Source organism: Lampetra fluviatilis, chromosome 7, assembly GCF_964198595.1.
Source record: "Lampetra fluviatilis chromosome 7, kcLamFluv1.1, whole genome shotgun sequence".
NCBI classification, from domain to species: domain Eukaryota; kingdom Metazoa; phylum Chordata; class Hyperoartia; order Petromyzontiformes; family Petromyzontidae; genus Lampetra; species Lampetra fluviatilis.
This window is the reverse complement of record NC_136281.1, coordinates 5,951,552-5,971,322: the sequence shown is the minus strand read 5'-3', so window position 1 is coordinate 5,971,322 and position 19,771 is coordinate 5,951,552. Positions and strand designations below refer to the sequence as shown.

Sequence of the window (19,771 nt, the reverse complement as noted above, 5' to 3'; positions counted from 1 at the left end):
GATTTAACATTCACCAGTTGTTACAAAAATATCCTCTTGTGAATATTATCACAATATTGGCATTTCTGGACAATAAAAAAACAATAAGATCAGATTTTTGTAGTGTCATTAAACCCACAAAATAACTGCTGACATCGCCAAGGCACAGTTTAATGTTGAGCTCGGTTAGACATGTGTGCTTCTCTATAGACCCCTCTCTACTTTGTTGAACATTATTAATGATTACAAATGGTGATTTGTTAATATCAGCGTATTTGTTTTGCATTTTAATGCAATGTCCTTGCTATTAATATGCACAACGTATGTCCTACAATTCTTCAAGTTTGTTGGGAAGGCCATTGCCTCCACAAAGTATGAATACCATCATGAACAACCGTCTCATTTGCTCTTCATGCATGGAAAGACGATATCGGTTGCCACTGAAGTTGCCTTTTTAAATCGTCTTGTCTGCAAGTAAGGGCATGCTGGGCTAACCCGCAGCCTGTTTTAAATTACTTAATATTCATCTCTGACTTGTATACTGCATTGACGTATGTATAGTCCCTCACTTCATTTCCACGTTTGCCGTGTATTCTTTTGATCCTGCTTTCAGAACTGTCATTCTTATTTGAAGTGAAACATATTTTAGTTTGGTACTAATTTGGAAATGTACTTGCAGAACTGCATTTTTTCCCAACGTGGTTCCAAAAATTAATAATCTGTCATGCATGATGTTTATATAGCAGTAGACAGAGGTTTTCGTTATTTCAATTTGTGTCTGCAATCCGTAACTACATGTCTACACATATAAACATAATTTTAGCAATGAAAACAAATCAGTTATGCTTCACTTCAAATTGTATCAGCATCACAACTTTGGTTCTTAACTGCAGCTTGCAGTTGCACCAACTCGATCACTGCATTCCTCGTGTATGGGCGTGCCAGTTTGCTGAATATGCTAATGTCATCATCTTTGTTATTCCCTTAGTAGTTAGCATGGTTTTTTCAACCATGTGTGAGCGCTTAATTAAAGGAAATTCCCTCCACAGAAATTGCACACTGCTGTTCACACCCTTGCAATGCTGTCCATTGTGTCCGATGTCCCGCGAGTATCATCGGTGTTGTAAAAAGGGTGTTTTTCGGTTCTGTGTGAATTCAACTTTCAGAATCCTCTATTTGAGGTCACTTACAGTCACTTACTCGTCATCTATACCAGACAATTGGGCAATTATTTGAGCCAGAGGCTTGGTGTGATGGGGGGGGACACACCGATTGCATGGTGATTTCTGTGTCCCATCGGCTCAATCTGGCATTTAAGCATATCGGAGGCTCATGGGAGATTAAAGCTCCCCTTTTTGCAGCGTTCGTCACAACACCACTGCCAAGCATTACCAGTCAATTAATTACAATGTTACTCATTTGTCGCCCACTTTACAAAACGTTTTCGTTTACGAAACCCTCAATACAACATGTCCTGGGCAGTACATTATTTGAGTTAACACTTGTCAGCAGTTTGCAGTATTTCGGATGAATTAGTAGAATAGTTTATAATTCAATGCGTATGTCCTACCTTCAATACAAAATACGTAGTGTTTATGAAAACAGGTACGTGTGTCAGTGTGACATTGTGTTGCTTTTTGCTATTTTACTGAGAAAAACAGAGATTTTCTATACATTATGAAGCCATTTGGACATATTTGGTTTTGTTTGGTTCTGCTTGGTGTAGAACTTTAAAATATAACATTTTCATCTACTTGTTTGGGCTAGGGATCGACAGTCATGCAGTGTAATGTTGATCTGCAAATAATGCAACTGAGAGGATCAAAAGATGTAAGCTAAAAAATGTGCCATCTGTAATGGATCTATTACATTTTCCTGTACTTTAAATGAATTAGTTATGGATAAATATAGGATTTTGAACACGGCTATTCTGTTATTGAGGATGTATACAATAGCCAGTGATGGTTTGAAGTCATTGACAATGTTTTCACCATGAGCTATAAAATCTAATGGCAGGTTTAATTATATTCTTGTTATTTGTCAGCACTTTCCCTTTGTGATTAAGTGGCTCGCTGTATGGTAGTACATCAATACCAAATTAAAACACACGCAAAATTATGATCGTTATAGTCTGGGCAGCTTAATGGTTGCACACGTAACAGACTCGAAATACATAAAACACCAATAAATGACGGTTCAATAATGCAAACACAATATTTACCGGGTTGCACTTGCCAAGTGCAATTCTACAATTCGCAGTCGCAGCAGAATTTTGCAGCCGGCTCATCTCTGTTCAGCTGTCTCACGCCCTTTGCGTCACTGCCCCCACCATGAGACAGACTGAAGAACTTTGAGGCAGGTGATGCCTACAAGAAGGCATGGGGGAACAACCAGGATGGAGTTGTGTCCAACCAGCCAGCACACGTCATGGACGAGCGGGAGCAGATGGCCTGCAGTGGTGGCTTCATACGCAGGTCAGGTGGCCCTCTTGATGCAAGTTGTTCACGATCCAGTCGTCACCTTATAACAGGTGCTAGAATACACATAGGGGCACTTTTGCAACACGACATAACACAAGTTCAAGTTCATTTATTAGGTATAGCCCTGTGAGCCATTCGGCTCTTGAATCGGGTGCAACCGCAACAAACAAAAAACAAAAACATGAACAAAAAACATCTTAAAGTGAATGGTCTGCAAATGACCTAGAAACACTTCTCATTCAGGATTCTTTCTATCATCCCACCCATCTCAGGCCTATATAAGACCTTGTTTCAGTAGCTTTCTCTCTCTCACCTGAAGACGGTTGCTTGTGTTGCGATCGAAACGTCGTGATCTATTAATTCTCTATCTATGTGACTTTACCGAAAGAATCAAAGAGTATGGATTCTATATATGTTCTGGAAAACTTAAACCATGTTTTGCATTTGGCATAGTCATGTTTAACAGGAATATGTCGGTGGTGTGTGAAGTTCTAAATTCTGAATCTAAGACAATGATTTTGGAAAGTTTTAAAAGTTATTTTCTTCGGTACCATTAAATATAAGTTAGTTTCTTTCTTTATTTTAACAATGATTCATTGGCAGCTCTGAAGGTGACTGTAAATGAGTCAATATTGCTGTGTTATTTGCTTAATTTTCCTATCCTAGCTTTTTTTACTTATGTTGTTTTTATGAATTAAATCACAACACCGGTATCGTAAATAACACACGAATAAGAACATTTTTCATATTGACTCCTACAATTTATGCCCACATCCCACTGCTTGCCCCTGTCCCCCCGTCCCCCTGCCTCCACGTCCCTTCTCGCCTTTTTTCTCATATTGTATATTCTCCTCCTCCACCGTCTCTCCCCCACGCAACGTCAATGTCCCAACACAGGGTGACAAACGACGCGCGGGAGAACGACATGGAGGAGAACCTTGAGCAAGTGAGCGGCATGATCGGCAACCTGCGCCACATGGCCATGGACATGGGCAACGAGATCGACACGCAGAACCGGCAGCTCGGCCGCATCATGGAGAAGGTAACACTGGTCAACAAAAAAATCATTTTTTTCTGGCCTGGACTTTTGCAGCTGTTTTAGACTAATTTCAGGGTGCTGATTCCAAATCTGATCTCAGATTTGCTCTATAACATCTCATTTTTATGCTATCGGCATACCCCATTTTCATTGATTTTACCCGAAATTAACTCTGTCACTTATGAATGCAAGTTGTTGCGAGTCAGTGACTGCTTTAGTGTTAAAATATGGTGCTGTGTTTTTAGGATAGTGTGTTTATAATATCATTTTCTGTAGATATTCACATTTATTTAATATTTTTCTTCTGCAGTTTTTATTGAAAATGCAATATTTCATATCTCAAAAACCTGATGTGATAGACAAAAACTGATGCACCCCAAAATTGCCTTAAAACCGTTGGAAAACCTTATGCCAGAAAAAGTGTGTTGACCAGTGTAATCGACAAGGATAGATTTCCCACCCGTGTAGCCTACATAGATTGTTGGGGTATATGATGTCAGCGTGCACCTATGAAGGCCGGCACACTGCACAAGGGGTGGTGTGTCCAGCACAATGCCTGACCCCCTTTGTCATCCCAGTGCGGATGTTTAGATATCACACCAGGTACTCATTTAATGCTGAGTCGACCGAGGGGAGGTCCAAAACGTTTTCATACAGTCATCACTGATGTTGGATAAATTGAACTCAGGTGCGAGCACCTCGTGACTGTTACTCAGCAACCAAAATGAAGATGCGTTTATCTCCTTGTGATTTTGTTTTATTGCTGGTCCAGCTCGAAGTGTCATGCAATGTAGTCATTTAATGATAACATTGCCATCTGCTGGGAATACTTTTTGTTGGTACGCAAGCCTGACTTGTTAATTTATTCTGTATGTTAATTTAAACTCACACCTTTGACGACTAATATCTTATTTTTCTATTTTTTCGGGAATTCTTTCATCTTAATTTCGGTGAGGTGAGGGCCCGTTGAGACTTTTATGAGTGGATATTTGGGTCTCAAAGTAATGCAGGACACGTGTAAAGCAAATTGAAATGGTATTACAAAACTCATATGAAAATGAAATATTCAAAAAAAAAATTGGTTCTTGTTTAACAATAAGATAATTCTTATTTGGTTCTTTCGGTTAAGTCACGTCTAAAGATAAAATAATAAATTAAATTAAATAATAGAATACGACGTTTCGATTGCAACACAAGCAATCATCATCAGGTATAATGAAATAGCGACATAATATCTAACCAGAAAACTATAGACAGACATATTAGCAGACAGATATCACAAGATACATACATAGCGAGAGCAACACAGGTGACAGAGAGGGGTGATCGTCTCTGTGGGGTGGCCTTAAATAGACAGAGGGGGGGCGGAGGCAGAGAGAGGGAGGGGGGTTAGAAAAAATTAGCATATCAATGAGTGGTCCAAAAGAAAACGTGGTGCTGCGAGTACGATGGCACAGCAAGCAAGCCTGAAAATCAGGAGAAAGACACACTAAAATTAAATAACCTAGTAAAATATCGAAATGTAATGTAATACAACACAGAGGGTCGGTCAACACACAATTAACGCATAGCCTGGTTGATTACGTATTTCAAAGATTGCTAAGTTAGAATTTAAGTGTGAACATTCTAAAGAGGACACAGGCAGATAAAACAAGTCGCCAGAGAGAGAGAGAAAAAAGATAAGCTTAAAACTTCCCCGTAGAAGTGGTTCAATCTTAATTTTAGAACTTTCGTGACTGCAGGAATTATTATTTGGTTCTTTCGGTTAAGTCACGTCTAAAGATAAAATAATAAATTAAATTAAATAATAGAATACGACGTTTCGATTGCAACACAAGCAATCATCATCAGGTATAATGAAATAGCGACATAATATCTAACCAGAAAACTATAGACAGACATATTAGCAGACAGATATCACAAGATACATACATAGCGAGAGCAACACAGGTGACAGAGAGGGGTGATCGTCTCTGTGGGGTGGCCTTAAATAGACAGAGGGGGGGCGGAGGCAGAGAGAGGGAGGGGGGTTAGAAAAAATTAGCATATCAATGAGTGGTCCAAAAGAAAACGTGGTGCTGCGAGTACGATGGCACAGCAAGCAAGCCTGAAAATCAGGAGAAAGACACACTAAAATTAAATAACCTAGTAAAATATCGAAATGTAATGTAATACAACACAGAGGGTCGGTCAACACACAATTAACGCATAGCCTGGTTGATTACGTATTTCAAAGATTGCTAAGTTAGAATTTAAGTGTGAACATTCTAAAGAGGACACAGGCAGATAAAACAAGTCGCCAGAGAGAGAGAGAAAAAAGATAAGCTTAAAACTTCCCCGTAGAAGTGGTTCAATCTTAATTTTAGAACTTTCGTGACTGCAGGAATTATTATTTGGTTCTTTTGGTTAAGTCACGTCTAAAGATAAAATAATAAATTAAATTAAATAATAGAATACGACGTTTCGATTGCAACACAAGCAATCATCATCAGGTATAATGAAATAGCGACATAATATCTAACCAGAAAACTATAGACAGACATATTAGCAGACAGATATCACAAGATACATACATAGCGAGAGCAACACAGGTGACAGAGAGGGGTGATCGTCTCTGTGGGGTGGCCTTAAATAGACAGAGGGGGGGCGGAGGCAGAGAGAGGGAGGGGGGTTAGAAAAAATTAGCATATCAATGAGTGGTCCAAAAGAAAACGTGGTGCTGCGAGTACGATGGCACAGCAAGCAAGCCTGAAAATCAGGAGAAAGACACACTAAAATTAAATAACCTAGTAAAATATCGAAATGTAATGTAATACAACACAGAGGGTCGGTCAACACACAATTAACGCATAGCCTGGTTGATTACGTATTTCAAAGATTGCTAAGTTAGAATTTAAGTGTGAACATTCTAAAGAGGACACAGGCAGATAAAACAAGTCGCCAGAGAGAGAGAGAAAAAAGATAAGCTTAAAACTTCCCCGTAGAAGTGGTTCAATCTTAATTTTAGAACTTTCGTGACTGCAGGAATTATTATTTGGTTCTTTCGGTTAAGTCACGTCTATTTAAGGCCACCCCACAGAGACGATCACCCCTCTCTGTCACCTGTGTTGCTCTCGCTATGTATGTATCTTGTGATATCTGTCTGCTAATATGTCTGTCTATAGTTTTCTGGTTAGATATTATGTCGCTATTTCATTATACCTGATGATGATTGCTTGTGTTGCAATCGAAACGTCGTATTCTATTATTTAATTTAATTTATTATTTTATCTTTAGACGTGACTTAACCGAAAGAACCAAATAATAATTCCTGCAGTCACGAAAGTTCTAAAATTAAGATTGAACCACTTCTACGGGGAAGTTTTAAGCTTATCTTTTTTCTCTCTCTCTCTGGCGACTTGTTTTATCTGCCTGTGTCCTCTTTAGAATGTTCACACTTAAATTCTAACTTAGCAATCTTTGAAATACGTAATCAACCAGGCTATGCGTTAATTGTGTGTTGACCGACCCTCTGTGTTGTATTACATTACATTTCGATATTTTACTAGGTTATTTAATTTTAGTGTGTCTTTCTCCTGATTTTCAGGCTTGCTTGCTGTGCCATCGTACTCGCAGCACCACGTTTTCTTTTGGACCACTCATTGATATGCTAATTTTTTCTAACCCCCCTCCCTCTCTCTGCCTCCGCCCCCCCTCTGTCTATTTAAGGCCACCCCACAGAGACGATCACCCCTCTCTGTCACCTGTGTTGCTCTCGCTATGTATGTATCTTGTGATATCTGTCTGCTAATATGTCTGTCTATAGTTTTCTGGTTAGATATTATGTCGCTATTTCATTATACCTGATGATGATTGCTTGTGTTGCAATCGAAACGTCGTATTCTATTATTTAATTTAATTTATTATTTTATCTTTAGACGTGACTTAACCGAAAGAACCAAATAATAATTCCTGCAGTCACGAAAGTTCTAAAATTAAGATTGAACCACTTCTACGGGGAAGTTTTAAGCTTATCTTTTTTCTCTCTCTCTCTGGCGACTTGTTTTATCTGCCTGTGTCCTCTTTAGAATGTTCACACTTAAATTCTAACTTAGCAATCTTTGAAATACGTAATCAACCAGGCTATGCGTTAATTGTGTGTTGACCGACCCTCTGTGTTGTATTACATTACATTTCGATATTTTACTAGGTTATTTAATTTTAGTGTGTCTTTCTCCTGATTTTCAGGCTTGCTTGCTGTGCCATCGTACTCGCAGCACCACGTTTTCTTTTGGACCACTCATTGATATGCTAATTTTTTCTAACCCCCCTCCCTCTCTCTGCCTCCGCCCCCCCTCTGTCTATTTAAGGCCACCCCACAGAGACGATCACCCCTCTCTGTCACCTGTGTTGCTCTCGCTATGTATGTATCTTGTGATATCTGTCTGCTAATATGTCTGTCTATAGTTTTCTGGTTAGATATTATGTCGCTATTTCATTATACCTGATGATGATTGCTTGTGTTGCAATCGAAACGTCGTATTCTATTATTTAATTTAATTTATTATTTTATCTTTAGACGTGACTTAACCGAAAGAACCAAATAATAATTCCTGCAGTCACGAAAGTTCTAAAATTAAGATTGAACCACTTCTACGGGGAAGTTTTAAGCTTATCTTTTTTCTCTCTCTCTCTGGCGACTTGTTTTATCTGCCTGTGTCCTCTTTAGAATGTTCACACTTAAATTCTAACTTAGCAATCTTTGAAATACGTAATCAACCAGGCTATGCGTTAATTGTGTGTTGACCGACCCTCTGTGTTGTATTACATTACATTTCGATATTTTACTAGGTTATTTAATTTTAGTGTGTCTTTCTCCTGATTTTCAGGCTTGCTTGCTGTGCCATCGTACTCGCAGCACCACGTTTTCTTTTGGACCACTCATTGATATGCTAATTTTTTCTAACCCCCCTCCCTCTCTCTGCCTCCGCCCCCCCTCTGTCTATTTAAGGCCACCCCACAGAGACGATCACCCCTCTCTGTCACCTGTGTTGCTCTCGCTATGTATGTATCTTGTGATATCTGTCTGCTAATATGTCTGTCTATAGTTTTCTGGTTAGATATTATGTCGCTATTTCATTATACCTGATGATGATTGCTTGTGTTGCAATCGAAACGTCGTATTCTATTATTTAATTTAATTTATTATTTTATCTTTAGACGTGACTTAACCGAAAGAACCAAATAATAATTCCTGCAGTCACGAAAGTTCTAAAATTAAGATTGAACCACTTCTACGGGGAAGTTTTAAGCTTATCTTTTTTCTCTCTCTCTCTGGCGACTTGTTTTATCTGCCTGTGTCCTCTTTAGAATGTTCACACTTAAATTCTAACTTAGCAATCTTTGAAATACGTAATCAACCAGGCTATGCGTTAATTGTGTGTTGACCGACCCTCTGTGTTGTATTACATTACATTTCGATATTTTACTAGGTTATTTAATTTTAGTGTGTCTTTCTCCTGATTTTCAGGCTTGCTTGCTGTGCCATCGTACTCGCAGCACCACGTTTTCTTTTGGACCACTCATTGATATGCTAATTTTTTCTAACCCCCCTCCCTCTCTCTGCCTCCGCCCCCCCTCTGTCTATTTAAGGCCACCCCACAGAGACGATCACCCCTCTCTGTCACCTGTGTTGCTCTCGCTATGTATGTATCTTGTGATATCTGTCTGCTAATATGTCTGTCTATAGTTTTCTGGTTAGATATTATGTCGCTATTTCATTATACCTGATGATGATTGCTTGTGTTGCAATCGAAACGTCGTATTCTATTATTTAATTTAATTTATTATTTTATCTTTAGACGTGACTTAACCGAAAGAACCAAATAATAATTCCTGCAGTCACGAAAGTTCTAAAATTAAGATTGAACCACTTCTACGGGGAAGTTTTAAGCTTATCTTTTTTCTCTCTCTCTCTGGCGACTTGTTTTATCTGCCTGTGTCCTCTTTAGAATGTTCACACTTAAATTCTAACTTAGCAATCTTTGAAATACGTAATCAACCAGGCTATGCGTTAATTGTGTGTTGACCGACCCTCTGTGTTGTATTACATAACATTTCGATATTTTACTAGGTTATTTAATTTTAGTGTGTCTTTCTCCTGATTTTCAGGCTTGCTTGCTGTGCCATCGTACTCGCAGCACCACGTTTTCTTTTGGACCACTCATTGATATGCTAATTTTTTCTAACCCCCCTCCCTCTCTCTGCCTCCGCCCCCCCTCTGTCTATTTAAGGCCACCCCACAGAGACGATCACCCCTCTCTGTCACCTGTGTTGCTCTCGCTATGTATGTATCTTGTGATATCTGTCTGCTAATATGTCTGTCTATAGTTTTCTGGTTAGATATTATGTCGCTATTTCATTATACCTGATGATGATTGCTTGTGTTGCAATCGAAACGTCGTATTCTATTATTTAATTTAATTTATTATTTTATCTTTAGACGTGACTTAACCGAAAGAACCAAATAATAATTCCTGCAGTCACGAAAGTTCTAAAATTAAGATTGAACCACTTCTACGGGGAAGTTTTAAGCTTATCTTTTTTCTCTCTCTCTCTGGCGACTTGTTTTATCTGCCTGTGTCCTCTTTAGAATGTTCACACTTAAATTCTAACTTAGCAATCTTTGAAATACGTAATCAACCAGGCTATGCGTTAATTGTGTGTTGACCGACCCTCTGTGTTGTATTACATTACATTTCGATATTTTACTAGGTTATTTAATTTTAGTGTGTCTTTCTCCTGATTTTCAGGCTTGCTTGCTGTGCCATCGTACTCGCAGCACCACGTTTTCTTTTGGACCACTCATTGATATGCTAATTTTTTCTAACCCCCCTCCCTCTCTCTGCCTCCGCCCCCCCTCTGTCTATTTAAGGCCACCCCACAGAGACGATCACCCCTCTCTGTCACCTGTGTTGCTCTCGCTATGTATGTATCTTGTGATATCTGTCTGCTAATATGTCTGTCTATAGTTTTCTGGTTAGATATTATGTCGCTATTTCATTATACCTGATGATGATTGCTTGTGTTGCAATCGAAACGTCGTATTCTATTATTTAATTTAATTTATTATTTTATCTTTAGACGTGACTTAACCGAAAGAACCAAATAATAATTCCTGCAGTCACGAAAGTTCTAAAATTAAGAATAAGATAATTCCATTAAGATACCATTTGGGTTGCATGAGGTATGTTTGAAAAGTATTTTATCATCAGCAGCAGCCATCGTCAATCCACTAATGAATGAATGTGTCTCCAAGCCGCTATCTCTCGGGATCCTGCAATGTTCAAAGACACTTTAATGTGATTGCTAATTCTTTAAAAGGCCATCCTTAGCATATGGCAGCTCCTTGTTAATGAGAACTGTCTGATTGTGCTTGTAGGCGGACTCGAACAAGGCACGCATCGACGATGCCAACCAGCGTGCCACCAAGATCCTGGGAAGTGGTTAAGATCCACGCCTGCAACATAATGATCATGTGACCAGATGGGACTGCTTCAGCCAGATGAAGACACACAATAACATATCTCTGCACCTGGCCAGGAAAAATGTTCTCAACATACGTGAGGCAGTCAAAATACTTTATTAACGAGAAGCGAAAAAATACGTTTTTCAATCAGTTGCTAGGATTACCTTGTTTTGAGATCCCATCTTTATGCAATAATGATATACAGTGTGATCCGTGTATAGATGACCCATTGATTTGTCATGGTCCGCTTACTTTAATCTCAACAGGTGATTGAATATTGTGAAAGTGATGGCTTCATATCTCACAGAGGAAAGTGTTAACATATTACAAAATTGTATTAACAGGTGGGTGGGACATATGTGTGGGTATCAATAAAAGGATAACCATATATAACATGATAAGTGGATGGTTATGAAAGATCACCGAATCGGAAGATGGATTCATGTGACTTTGGAGGTGAGTTTAATCCTGTATCTACTGTATCTCGTTTTGAAAACTTTTTGGCTGCTTCCTCATATAATACACAGATACAAACATTACCTGTTGAAAACACCAACTAAAAATTTCAATTGATTTGCTTCCACTTTACACATCATGAAGAATTAAGATATTTCACAACTGGAAGTATGAATTGAGTAATGCCCAGTAAACATGCAAAGTTGGAGCACCGTTTGGCATGTGGTTGGAACCGTTAGCCAACGTTGGCCCAACGTTCAATGTTTATTGGGTGTTTATAGTATTTTAAAGAATGATATGAAAACGTTATGGTAATGTATAGCTATTTGTCAATCAACTGCTTGATGAAGGCCTCCCCATGCCATATTGTTCATGGTGGTTGATTGACAACAGTAGCCCATGTTGGTAAGTGCGGGATTAGTGAAGGAGGTGCCCAGGGCTGGTTTAGATGTCAGCCACTGATGTTAGCCGTTAACGGGAATCGAACACAAAATACTGGGTTGTTCATAGTGCAGTGCGGTTAACACTGCACCGCCACTCAGTCCCATGAATGTTTTCCAGCTTCGTTAACACATTCCTGCGGAGGGAGCTGGTAGGAACGTTGGGTTGCTCGGTCAATGGCCAGGGTCAACGGCGGCGTAGTGTATTCCGCAAATATGCCCGACTGTGAGGGCATATTTGCGTGAGTAGGTTAAACGTTGAGTTTTATAAGGGTACCACGGGGTGACCAGCCCCTCCCCTCCCCACCCAGCCCCACCCCTCCCACCCCCCACCCAGCTACCCACCCTCCCCACCCAGCCCCTCCCCACCCCACCCAGCCCCACCCTCCCCACCCAGCCCCTCCCTGCACGACGGACACAATAATCCCCTGTGGGCTGGTGTAACCAGGAGGTTCCTACCAGTAAAAAAAGGTGTATAGGTTATGACATAGCACTGCAAGAATGTATAAAGCCATGCTGTTATTCTTGCAATGTATGTTTTCTAATACTGTAGATTTTTTTTGTTTGTTTCAAAGGTAAATTCGATTTTTTTCTAAATATATTTCACCTCCGTCAGTACTTTGGCATAATCAAATTGAGCGTAAAAAATTGTCTCCAAGAACTATATACGGTGTTTATTATAGACCCCCACACCCCCCTCCCATTAAGAGTATTGGACATTAACAGTCTTGGACAATGTGAATAAACACAGTTTTTTAAAATGTCAATTAGAAACCTGGTGAATAAAGTAAGTTTCACGCAAAGTGTAATGTCGCGGGTCGAAAATTACATTTTACATCTGCTAAAATTATGTATTTAGTACAGTATAGATGTACTCCGCTGTAAAAATACGTTTTTAGAAAATCATATATTGTCCAAATTGCCTCGAAAACGTGATAACACGTGGGACGAGTGTGCGCATCTACCATCAAACACTTGCTACTCATTTACGTCTTGAAGAATGTGGAACATTTTTCTAAGTAATCTGCTTTATTCTGCAATGGCACATCTTTTAAATCTTAGAAGGCACAGCCAAAGCTAAGATTACAGCACAGGGTATCTATCTCTCACTTGTTAAACGTGCATCTGCACTCGCTCACATCAGAGGGTGAGTGGAGTTGATCTTATTCAGTATACTGTTCATTCATCACAGCTTAATCTTAGCCAGTGCACCCTCGATAACTTAGCAGCACACGCTGGACTCATAATAAGTAATATTTAAAAACAACTTTTTTTTAAAACACGCTTTTATGAAATGAAATGTAATAGTAATGGCAGAACTCCACGACTCCAAGAAGTGGCCCCGAAGCTTGCCATAACGTAAGGGACGTGGCCAATTACAGCCAACGTCAGTTGACCGTGGACAATTAGACCCAAGCCGAAACATAACATATAAAAAATAATGTTTAAAAATATAGATTTTTTTATGATAGAATATAGTATTGTCATCAGTATGACACAAGTATACCAAGTTTGCAGTTGATACCACATTGGGAAGTGGTTAAAATCGAGTTACAAGATTTGAGGATACAACGATGACAACAATAACAACAGAGTGAGTTAAAAGAAAGCATGTGATAATTAAAAAAAGGTGTGCATTGCGAATGCAATTTAATAGATTACTGACAACGCAGAACCCTGTTAATGATTCAACTGAAGCTTATATAGGCGAAATTTGGTTAAGTTGTGATGCGTTTTTAGTGTGTTGTAACCAAATGAAATAAACTATTCAGTTTGTTGAACACAGTAAAGTCATGTTGTATGTCCTGACACTCGTATATAAACTCATGTTATGAGATACAATAAGTTAAGACCTTTAAATATAAGGGGCCGTCCATAAATGACGTCACGCACCTAGGAAGGGGGGGGGTCAGACATTTGTGACGATGTGTGACGAAGGGGGGTGGGGGTGAGAAATGTGACGTCACATCAAAATGCGCAACTTTAAATAAATATAGACAACACGTTCTACTTAATTAAATAGACTTTTTAATAAATGTTTTCTCCTACAACATCAGAGTGCAGCGCCACATTAAATACGCACTACAATGACAATAGTTTAAAGCGATTTGAAGCATGTTTTTATTTTATTTTTGGGGGGGGCAGAGCTTTATGACGTCATATTTGAGGGGGGGGGGTGACTTTTTGTGATGCCGTGTGACTAAAGGGGGGGGGGGTCAAAAATCGTCTAAAATCGCGTGACGTCATTTATGCACGGCCCCTAAGACGTAAGATTTAAGTTGAATGAAAGTGGTTATAAATTGCAGCAACAAATTCATGATAACCACAATAGTGTTCATAGAAATTATCCCAAAAATATGAATGACAGCACTTTGTCAGCAAGGGTTGTGTGAGATGAGAGGGGAGGTGTCAGAGAGTGCGTGGAGGGAAATGGGGAGAGGTATGAGAGATTGCGTGAAGTTGAGTGGGGAGAGGTAGGAGAGTGCGTGGCGTGGAGTGATTTGGGTGGGGAGAGGCAGGAGAGTGCATGGAGCTGAATGGGGAGATGCAGGTGAGTGGGTGGAGGGGAGTGAGTTGAGTGGGGAGATGCAGGAGAGTGCGTGCAGGTGAGTGGGGAGAGGTAGGCGAGTGCGTGGATGGGAGTGGTAGCAAGCCGTGCGTGTCCTGTGGAATGCAATTGTCCTGTGGAATGCCATACGCCCCAAATCATTTATATAGGCCCCCTCCCCCACCTAGTGGCCAGAGTGGTCATTGGACTAAAACAAAACGAATCGCGTTCCGCGGGCCACTTGGAGGTTCCGTAGCACGCCCGATCAGCTGTTTGGCCAGTCACGTGCGCGCGCCGCGAAGCGCCCGGTCAACACGGCGGACGAACTCGCGTCCCGATCCCACGACTCGGGTCGGCGCTCAACCCCTGGGCCGCCAGCTCGCTCGTCGGCTCTGTGGGAGCGGCAACTGTTTGTGAAGACCGTGTACGTTGCCCGTTGCACGCTGCCGACGCCTCGGCTCGGCCTTGGTCGGGCCCGTCCCGTGCTGATCGAGGCTCCCCCCCCCCCGTTCGACCGCCGGCACTCGGCTCCCGCTTAAGCCGCGAGTGTGGCCGTAGGGTTGATTCTGTGGACGCCGACGAGGCTGAGCTGTTGGCCCTGGGGGGGTGGGGGATAGGCGGTGTGGTGGCGACACATGCCGCGTGGTCCAGTGCTGTGTCGGCGAATCGTGGTCGACGTTTTGTGGGGGAAAGACTGCGAGGTGGTTTGGAGATTGCGGTAAAGCAGGTGGGGCTGACGGTGCCACTCGCTTGTACGTACTTCGTGTGGCAGGAAAGCCCAATGGTTACTCTGTGTACAAGTTTCCTCTCATACGTAGCAAATACAGACCCCTTCTGAAACGTTAATGTTAAGTATATGTTGAACTTCTTTCGCAGCGCTAATCGGAGGTGGCGCTTCCTCGGTTGAACATCGGACATCCACAGTTTTACTGTGAACATCAACATGGGTGTGCTGTGTAACTTTCAGTTAATGCTAGTTAATTGTACTGTGTTTAAGCTTTAGTACGTAAAATAATGACTTGTTAACGTGTACAGTAAATATATGGTGGTCTCATTTACTTCACCTGGAGACGATACTGCTTTGTGATCGTTGTGTGTTTTTTTGCTTTTGTGCTGATGGTTAGCGAATGGGCGCCTTATAAGTGGTTGCACACGAAGAGCCATTGCCCGACTCATGTGTGTTTCTGTATTTTTCCCACTGTTATTGACGAGTTTTTGAATTGATCTTTGTTCACCCGTAAAAAAAAAACTCTGAGCGTTGCCTTCCGGGCTAAACATGAATGAACGATAATGAAACATGACCGGCACTGGTTTTGGCCAGTGCCGAGGTGGTAAATGCAATCTACAACCATTTGTCAATCCATTGGATTTTGTGAAGACCTTCACACCGTATTGGCGATGGGCGTTGCTTGGTCTGACTTTACTCTGCCTTTGTTAAGAGGGATCTCGTGTCCCTAGGGCTTGTTAATTAATGTTGCGTCTCAATTGGGAGTCATAGTTTCGGTTACAGGGGATATTCACCTTTCTAACCGCTGGTTTGAAATAACTCAAAGGGAAGTTTTTTGTTTGTTTGGATAAATGAAATTGTTACTTTTCAAATAAATTACGGAGAGAACTAAACGTGATTCATTCAAAGTGCAGCGCGTCCTCGCTGCCAATCGATTTGGTACATCTATATGCTCTGATAAAGAGCATAGGGAAGTTGTTATTTGTAAGGCTGCCACTCTAGTTAAAGTGATCGGTCTAAACCCGAAACTCAAAGGCTCAAGAACAGTTGGCGTACAGTGTTACACCCTTAAACAGTCCTTGTTTCTTGCATACAGTACTTTAAGAAAATAACAATTATAGTGTTTGTTGATCTGGCTGTTGAATACATGGATTGAAGACAGGTATTTAAAGTCCATTGCGTTGTAATTAGAACCTTGTGTACCTTTTTTGAGATGTAATCGGCAAATAATTAATCTGACCACATGTCACGAGTTCGTAAAAAACACATGATTCACCCCTGTTAAAGCCTATTACCACAGGAAGTTATAAGACGTAGTAGCACTAACTGGTTGGCTGTGGATTTGCTTGTAAGGAGTTTTATACAAATTAAATATTGCTCACTCATTTTGCCTTAATTCATCGTGTGATAATTGTGGAGCCATAACATCAGTGTGCAGGTGGATTATTACAGGCATTTGAAATGTGGTGGAGGCTTGGGGAAGCCTTCATCCAGCAGTGGAATGACCACTGATGATGATGAAGGCGTTCTCAGAATTGTGCTCACATGTGTAAGTTGTTGTTTATGCTTGCGTTCATTCACAGGAAGGGTGGCCATATGCTGCCTGGAGGGAGCATGCACCCATTTGGGAACGAAGAAGCTTATTCAGCGCAGGAACTCTTTAGGTTTTTCTGCCGGAACCTGTGCAATGGCAGGTGGGAGCTGGCACGTGCCTGCCTGCCACGACTCTGTGAAAACCAGGCTGCTCTGGGACTCGATGTGGCTCAGCTACTGGAGGCTGTTGCCTCGCAACCTCGCCACTTCCTGTAAGAATGCCGTATCACATGTTTTAAGTCAGCAGGAGTTGGTTTTGCATTGTTTCTGTACATGAAAATACAATAGATATTTTAGAAGATTCTCAGTGCCACAAATTTCAACATGTACATTTTTTGTACTGCAAAAACAGCATACAGCAATTTTATTGAAGTTACATAGCACGGTATATGAAACTTCCCTTATGTCCAGTTGAAATATTTACCACAATTTCCTCACAGCTGCATATTTCTTAATTTATCTCCCTGTATAATTTATTTACAACATGTGGTGTTCCATGATTTTTTGCATCGAAACAATATCACAATTTGCAATACCAGTCAAGACCCATATTTCTGCATAACAATGATCTCGTAAAGACTAAAGCCTGCTTTACAGAAGATTGCACACAACTGACATTGGGTGTGATATTGTAATTATTTGTTATGCTGATAAAATGTTCAATTCTAGTGCAGCCTGTACTACAGCAAGTTACACAACAAGTGAAGCCTACAATTGATAGCCATTCATCAGGATTTCTGTTACCGAATAATGACTAATTCACTGATTGTAATATGTGTGCAGTTTTGACATTAATTGGACCAAATTAGAAAAACAAACAATGATTGACATACTGTGGAGAAATGTAGTTTTGTCTCGCACTAAACATGCCAGGAATACATGAACCTTGTATATTTTTTATTGTCAACTTTTCAGAGGTGATGGTCCCTACTCTGCAAATTGTTTGGCGATGATCTGTCTTCATGAGTTGGAACATTTAAAAGGTGGTGCACTGGTAAGAAAAGATTTTAGATATATTTTTACATTGACATTTTTAAAATAGCCAGGTAATTTTTTTACTGAAAAAATATATGTTTGGAACCCATTGAGGTAACACATTGTTATCTATGCCAGCATGGTGGATTGTTAGCATTTCTGAGGCAAACAGAAAATAGTTTCTCATTTGTAACCTGTGCTTGTAGGAGGGCCCCTTGAGGTTGCTCCATCAAGATGTCGAGTTCCGGCTGCTGCTCGACTCCTGCAGCTGCCAGATCCCGGCTGACGTCATACAGGTAGTGGCACTGCCCTCCCTGCAAGCTTTGGTTTTGTAATGATTTTCATTAATTATTTGTTTTACATTCAGGTTTTCTCGCAGCCGCTCGTAAGTCTTCTGGGTTGGGCCGCGTTTGTTTATCGTTGATTCCCTCAAGGTTTCTCCACGTACTTCTAAAGGTGCCCGGAGCAGTACATGGCGAATGCTTGAAAGAAAGTGGGCTGTGCGTATGGCCTAAACTGGAAGGCCACACTTTTATTTAGGATTGTATAAGTTCTGTATAATGAAAGCATCGGTCACATTTACTTTAGATTATGAAAGGCCCAGACAATCTATAGGTATGTGCCAATTAGAAGCATGTATTTACCAATGTAGAATTAACTTGATCAGATTTAAAGACGACATGGAACACATCCTTCTATCATTTAGTCAGCTGGTTTCTGTGTAATGTTAAAGAAGTTGAAATATTGCTCTGCATGTTAAAAAAACTAAATATGATTTTTTAAAATTCTTAATTTTTGTTTAAACAAGTTTCTGACGCATAGTTTATTAACCTTTAACAGCCTTAGCTTTTATATGTAAGTTTACTCATTTGATTACATTTTATAAACCTTTGTTAATCCACTGTCAGTCATGGGGGTCCTTTACCATATTTCACCAAGTTGGTCAGTGCATCTTTGTTAAGGGGTGCCCAGTACTGGTTCATATATCACTTGCCACTGATGTTAGCTGTGATTAGAGCACTCTTATCACTGCACTCTAGCTCCCCTCACATTCTATATTTACCAGGTCAAAATACACCCTATGATTTGTGGTAATAATTAACATGAGAATCGTCATTGCTTGTTTCACTGCTGTTAAAGGTTTTGTAATTATTCCAAATACCAACCTAAAATTGTCATGCTATGCCTAAAAATACTGTGCACTTCGACATGATTTTATCTTTGGAAGACAACCTATTAACTTACGATATGAATGAGAAATGTCAGTGTATGAAGTGCATTCATAGTAGGGTTTCTGAGTGACAAGGTCCACCGGTTTAACTTCCCTTTTACACGCTGTTGGGGTCATTTTTCAATGACTGTTTATTTAAAATAAAACACTGGATCTCTCTCCGTTTAAAATAGCATATTCTTACATGGATGTCACTATGTCTACTTTGCCATCTGTAAACAGTATATTCCACTGTTTAGTTTCATATTTAAACATTGAGGAATGCTTACCCAAAAGTAAGCTAATTATTTTTTAGTAGCTTGTTTGCCCGTCCTAGAACAGAAGCTGTAATATTTACGAAAAAATTTAGCAGAGTACAATTGTATCTTGTGTTAATTTAAATGCAGTGAATTTTGCACAAGTGTATGTCATCAAACACTTCACTGCATTTCACTGTAGCACTGTATTAATGGCAGTGAATCTGGCACAAAACGAAGTCGTAAACCACTTCACTGCAGTTCACTGTAGCACTACTAATGGCAGTGATTCTTGCACAAAACTACGTCATAAAACACCTCGCTTCATGTCACTGTAGCACTGTATATAAACTGACCTTCAATTTGTTCAAATTCACTGCTCTGATACTTTATTCTCTTCTGCTTTCGGTCGCTGGGGTTGAAATAAATTTAATTCGGTACAATATCTGGAAAATCACCGAGAAATGTCTATTTTACCATAATGTAGAAGCATTAATTAGACTTACCTTTTGTCTCAAGTGCTGAAGAAAAAAATAAAGACACCAAATCCACTTTTGCTG

General features: G+C 40.1%; 2 protein-coding genes across 5 annotated transcripts in view; both read left to right on the top strand.

Annotated features, from left to right (window-relative positions):
* LOC144933486 (synaptosomal-associated protein 25-like) overlaps nucleotides 1-13,622 on the top strand; it is a 39,572-nt gene extending 25,950 nt beyond the window's left edge. Inside the window, exons 6-8 of the mRNA XM_078858295.1 lie at nucleotides 2,319-2,453; nucleotides 3,357-3,501; nucleotides 10,919-13,622. Coding sequence (XP_078714421.1) covers nucleotides 2,319-2,453; nucleotides 3,357-3,501; nucleotides 10,919-10,987 — 349 coding nt within the window. The 3' untranslated portion in view covers nucleotides 10,988-13,622. The remainder of the gene's footprint in view (nucleotides 1-2,318; nucleotides 2,454-3,356; nucleotides 3,502-10,918) is intronic.
* Nucleotides 13,623-14,734: 1,112 nt separating this feature from the next.
* The window catches only part of ZFYVE26 (zinc finger FYVE-type containing 26), a 39,480-nt gene continuing 34,443 nt past the window's right edge, over nucleotides 14,735-19,771 (top strand). For 3 of the 4 annotated variants that reach the window (XM_078858293.1, XM_078858294.1, XM_078858290.1), the window contains exons 1-4: nucleotides 14,735-14,873; nucleotides 16,760-16,981; nucleotides 17,685-17,763; nucleotides 17,951-18,040. In XM_078858293.1, the coding sequence (XP_078714419.1) occupies nucleotides 16,773-16,981; nucleotides 17,685-17,763; nucleotides 17,951-18,040 (378 nt within the window). In that variant the 5' untranslated portion in view covers nucleotides 14,735-14,873; nucleotides 16,760-16,772. Of the gene's footprint in view, nucleotides 14,874-15,107; nucleotides 15,177-16,759; nucleotides 16,982-17,684; nucleotides 17,764-17,950; nucleotides 18,041-19,771 lie in introns of those variants that run through there. The other variant, XM_078858292.1, reaches the window with a different exon arrangement.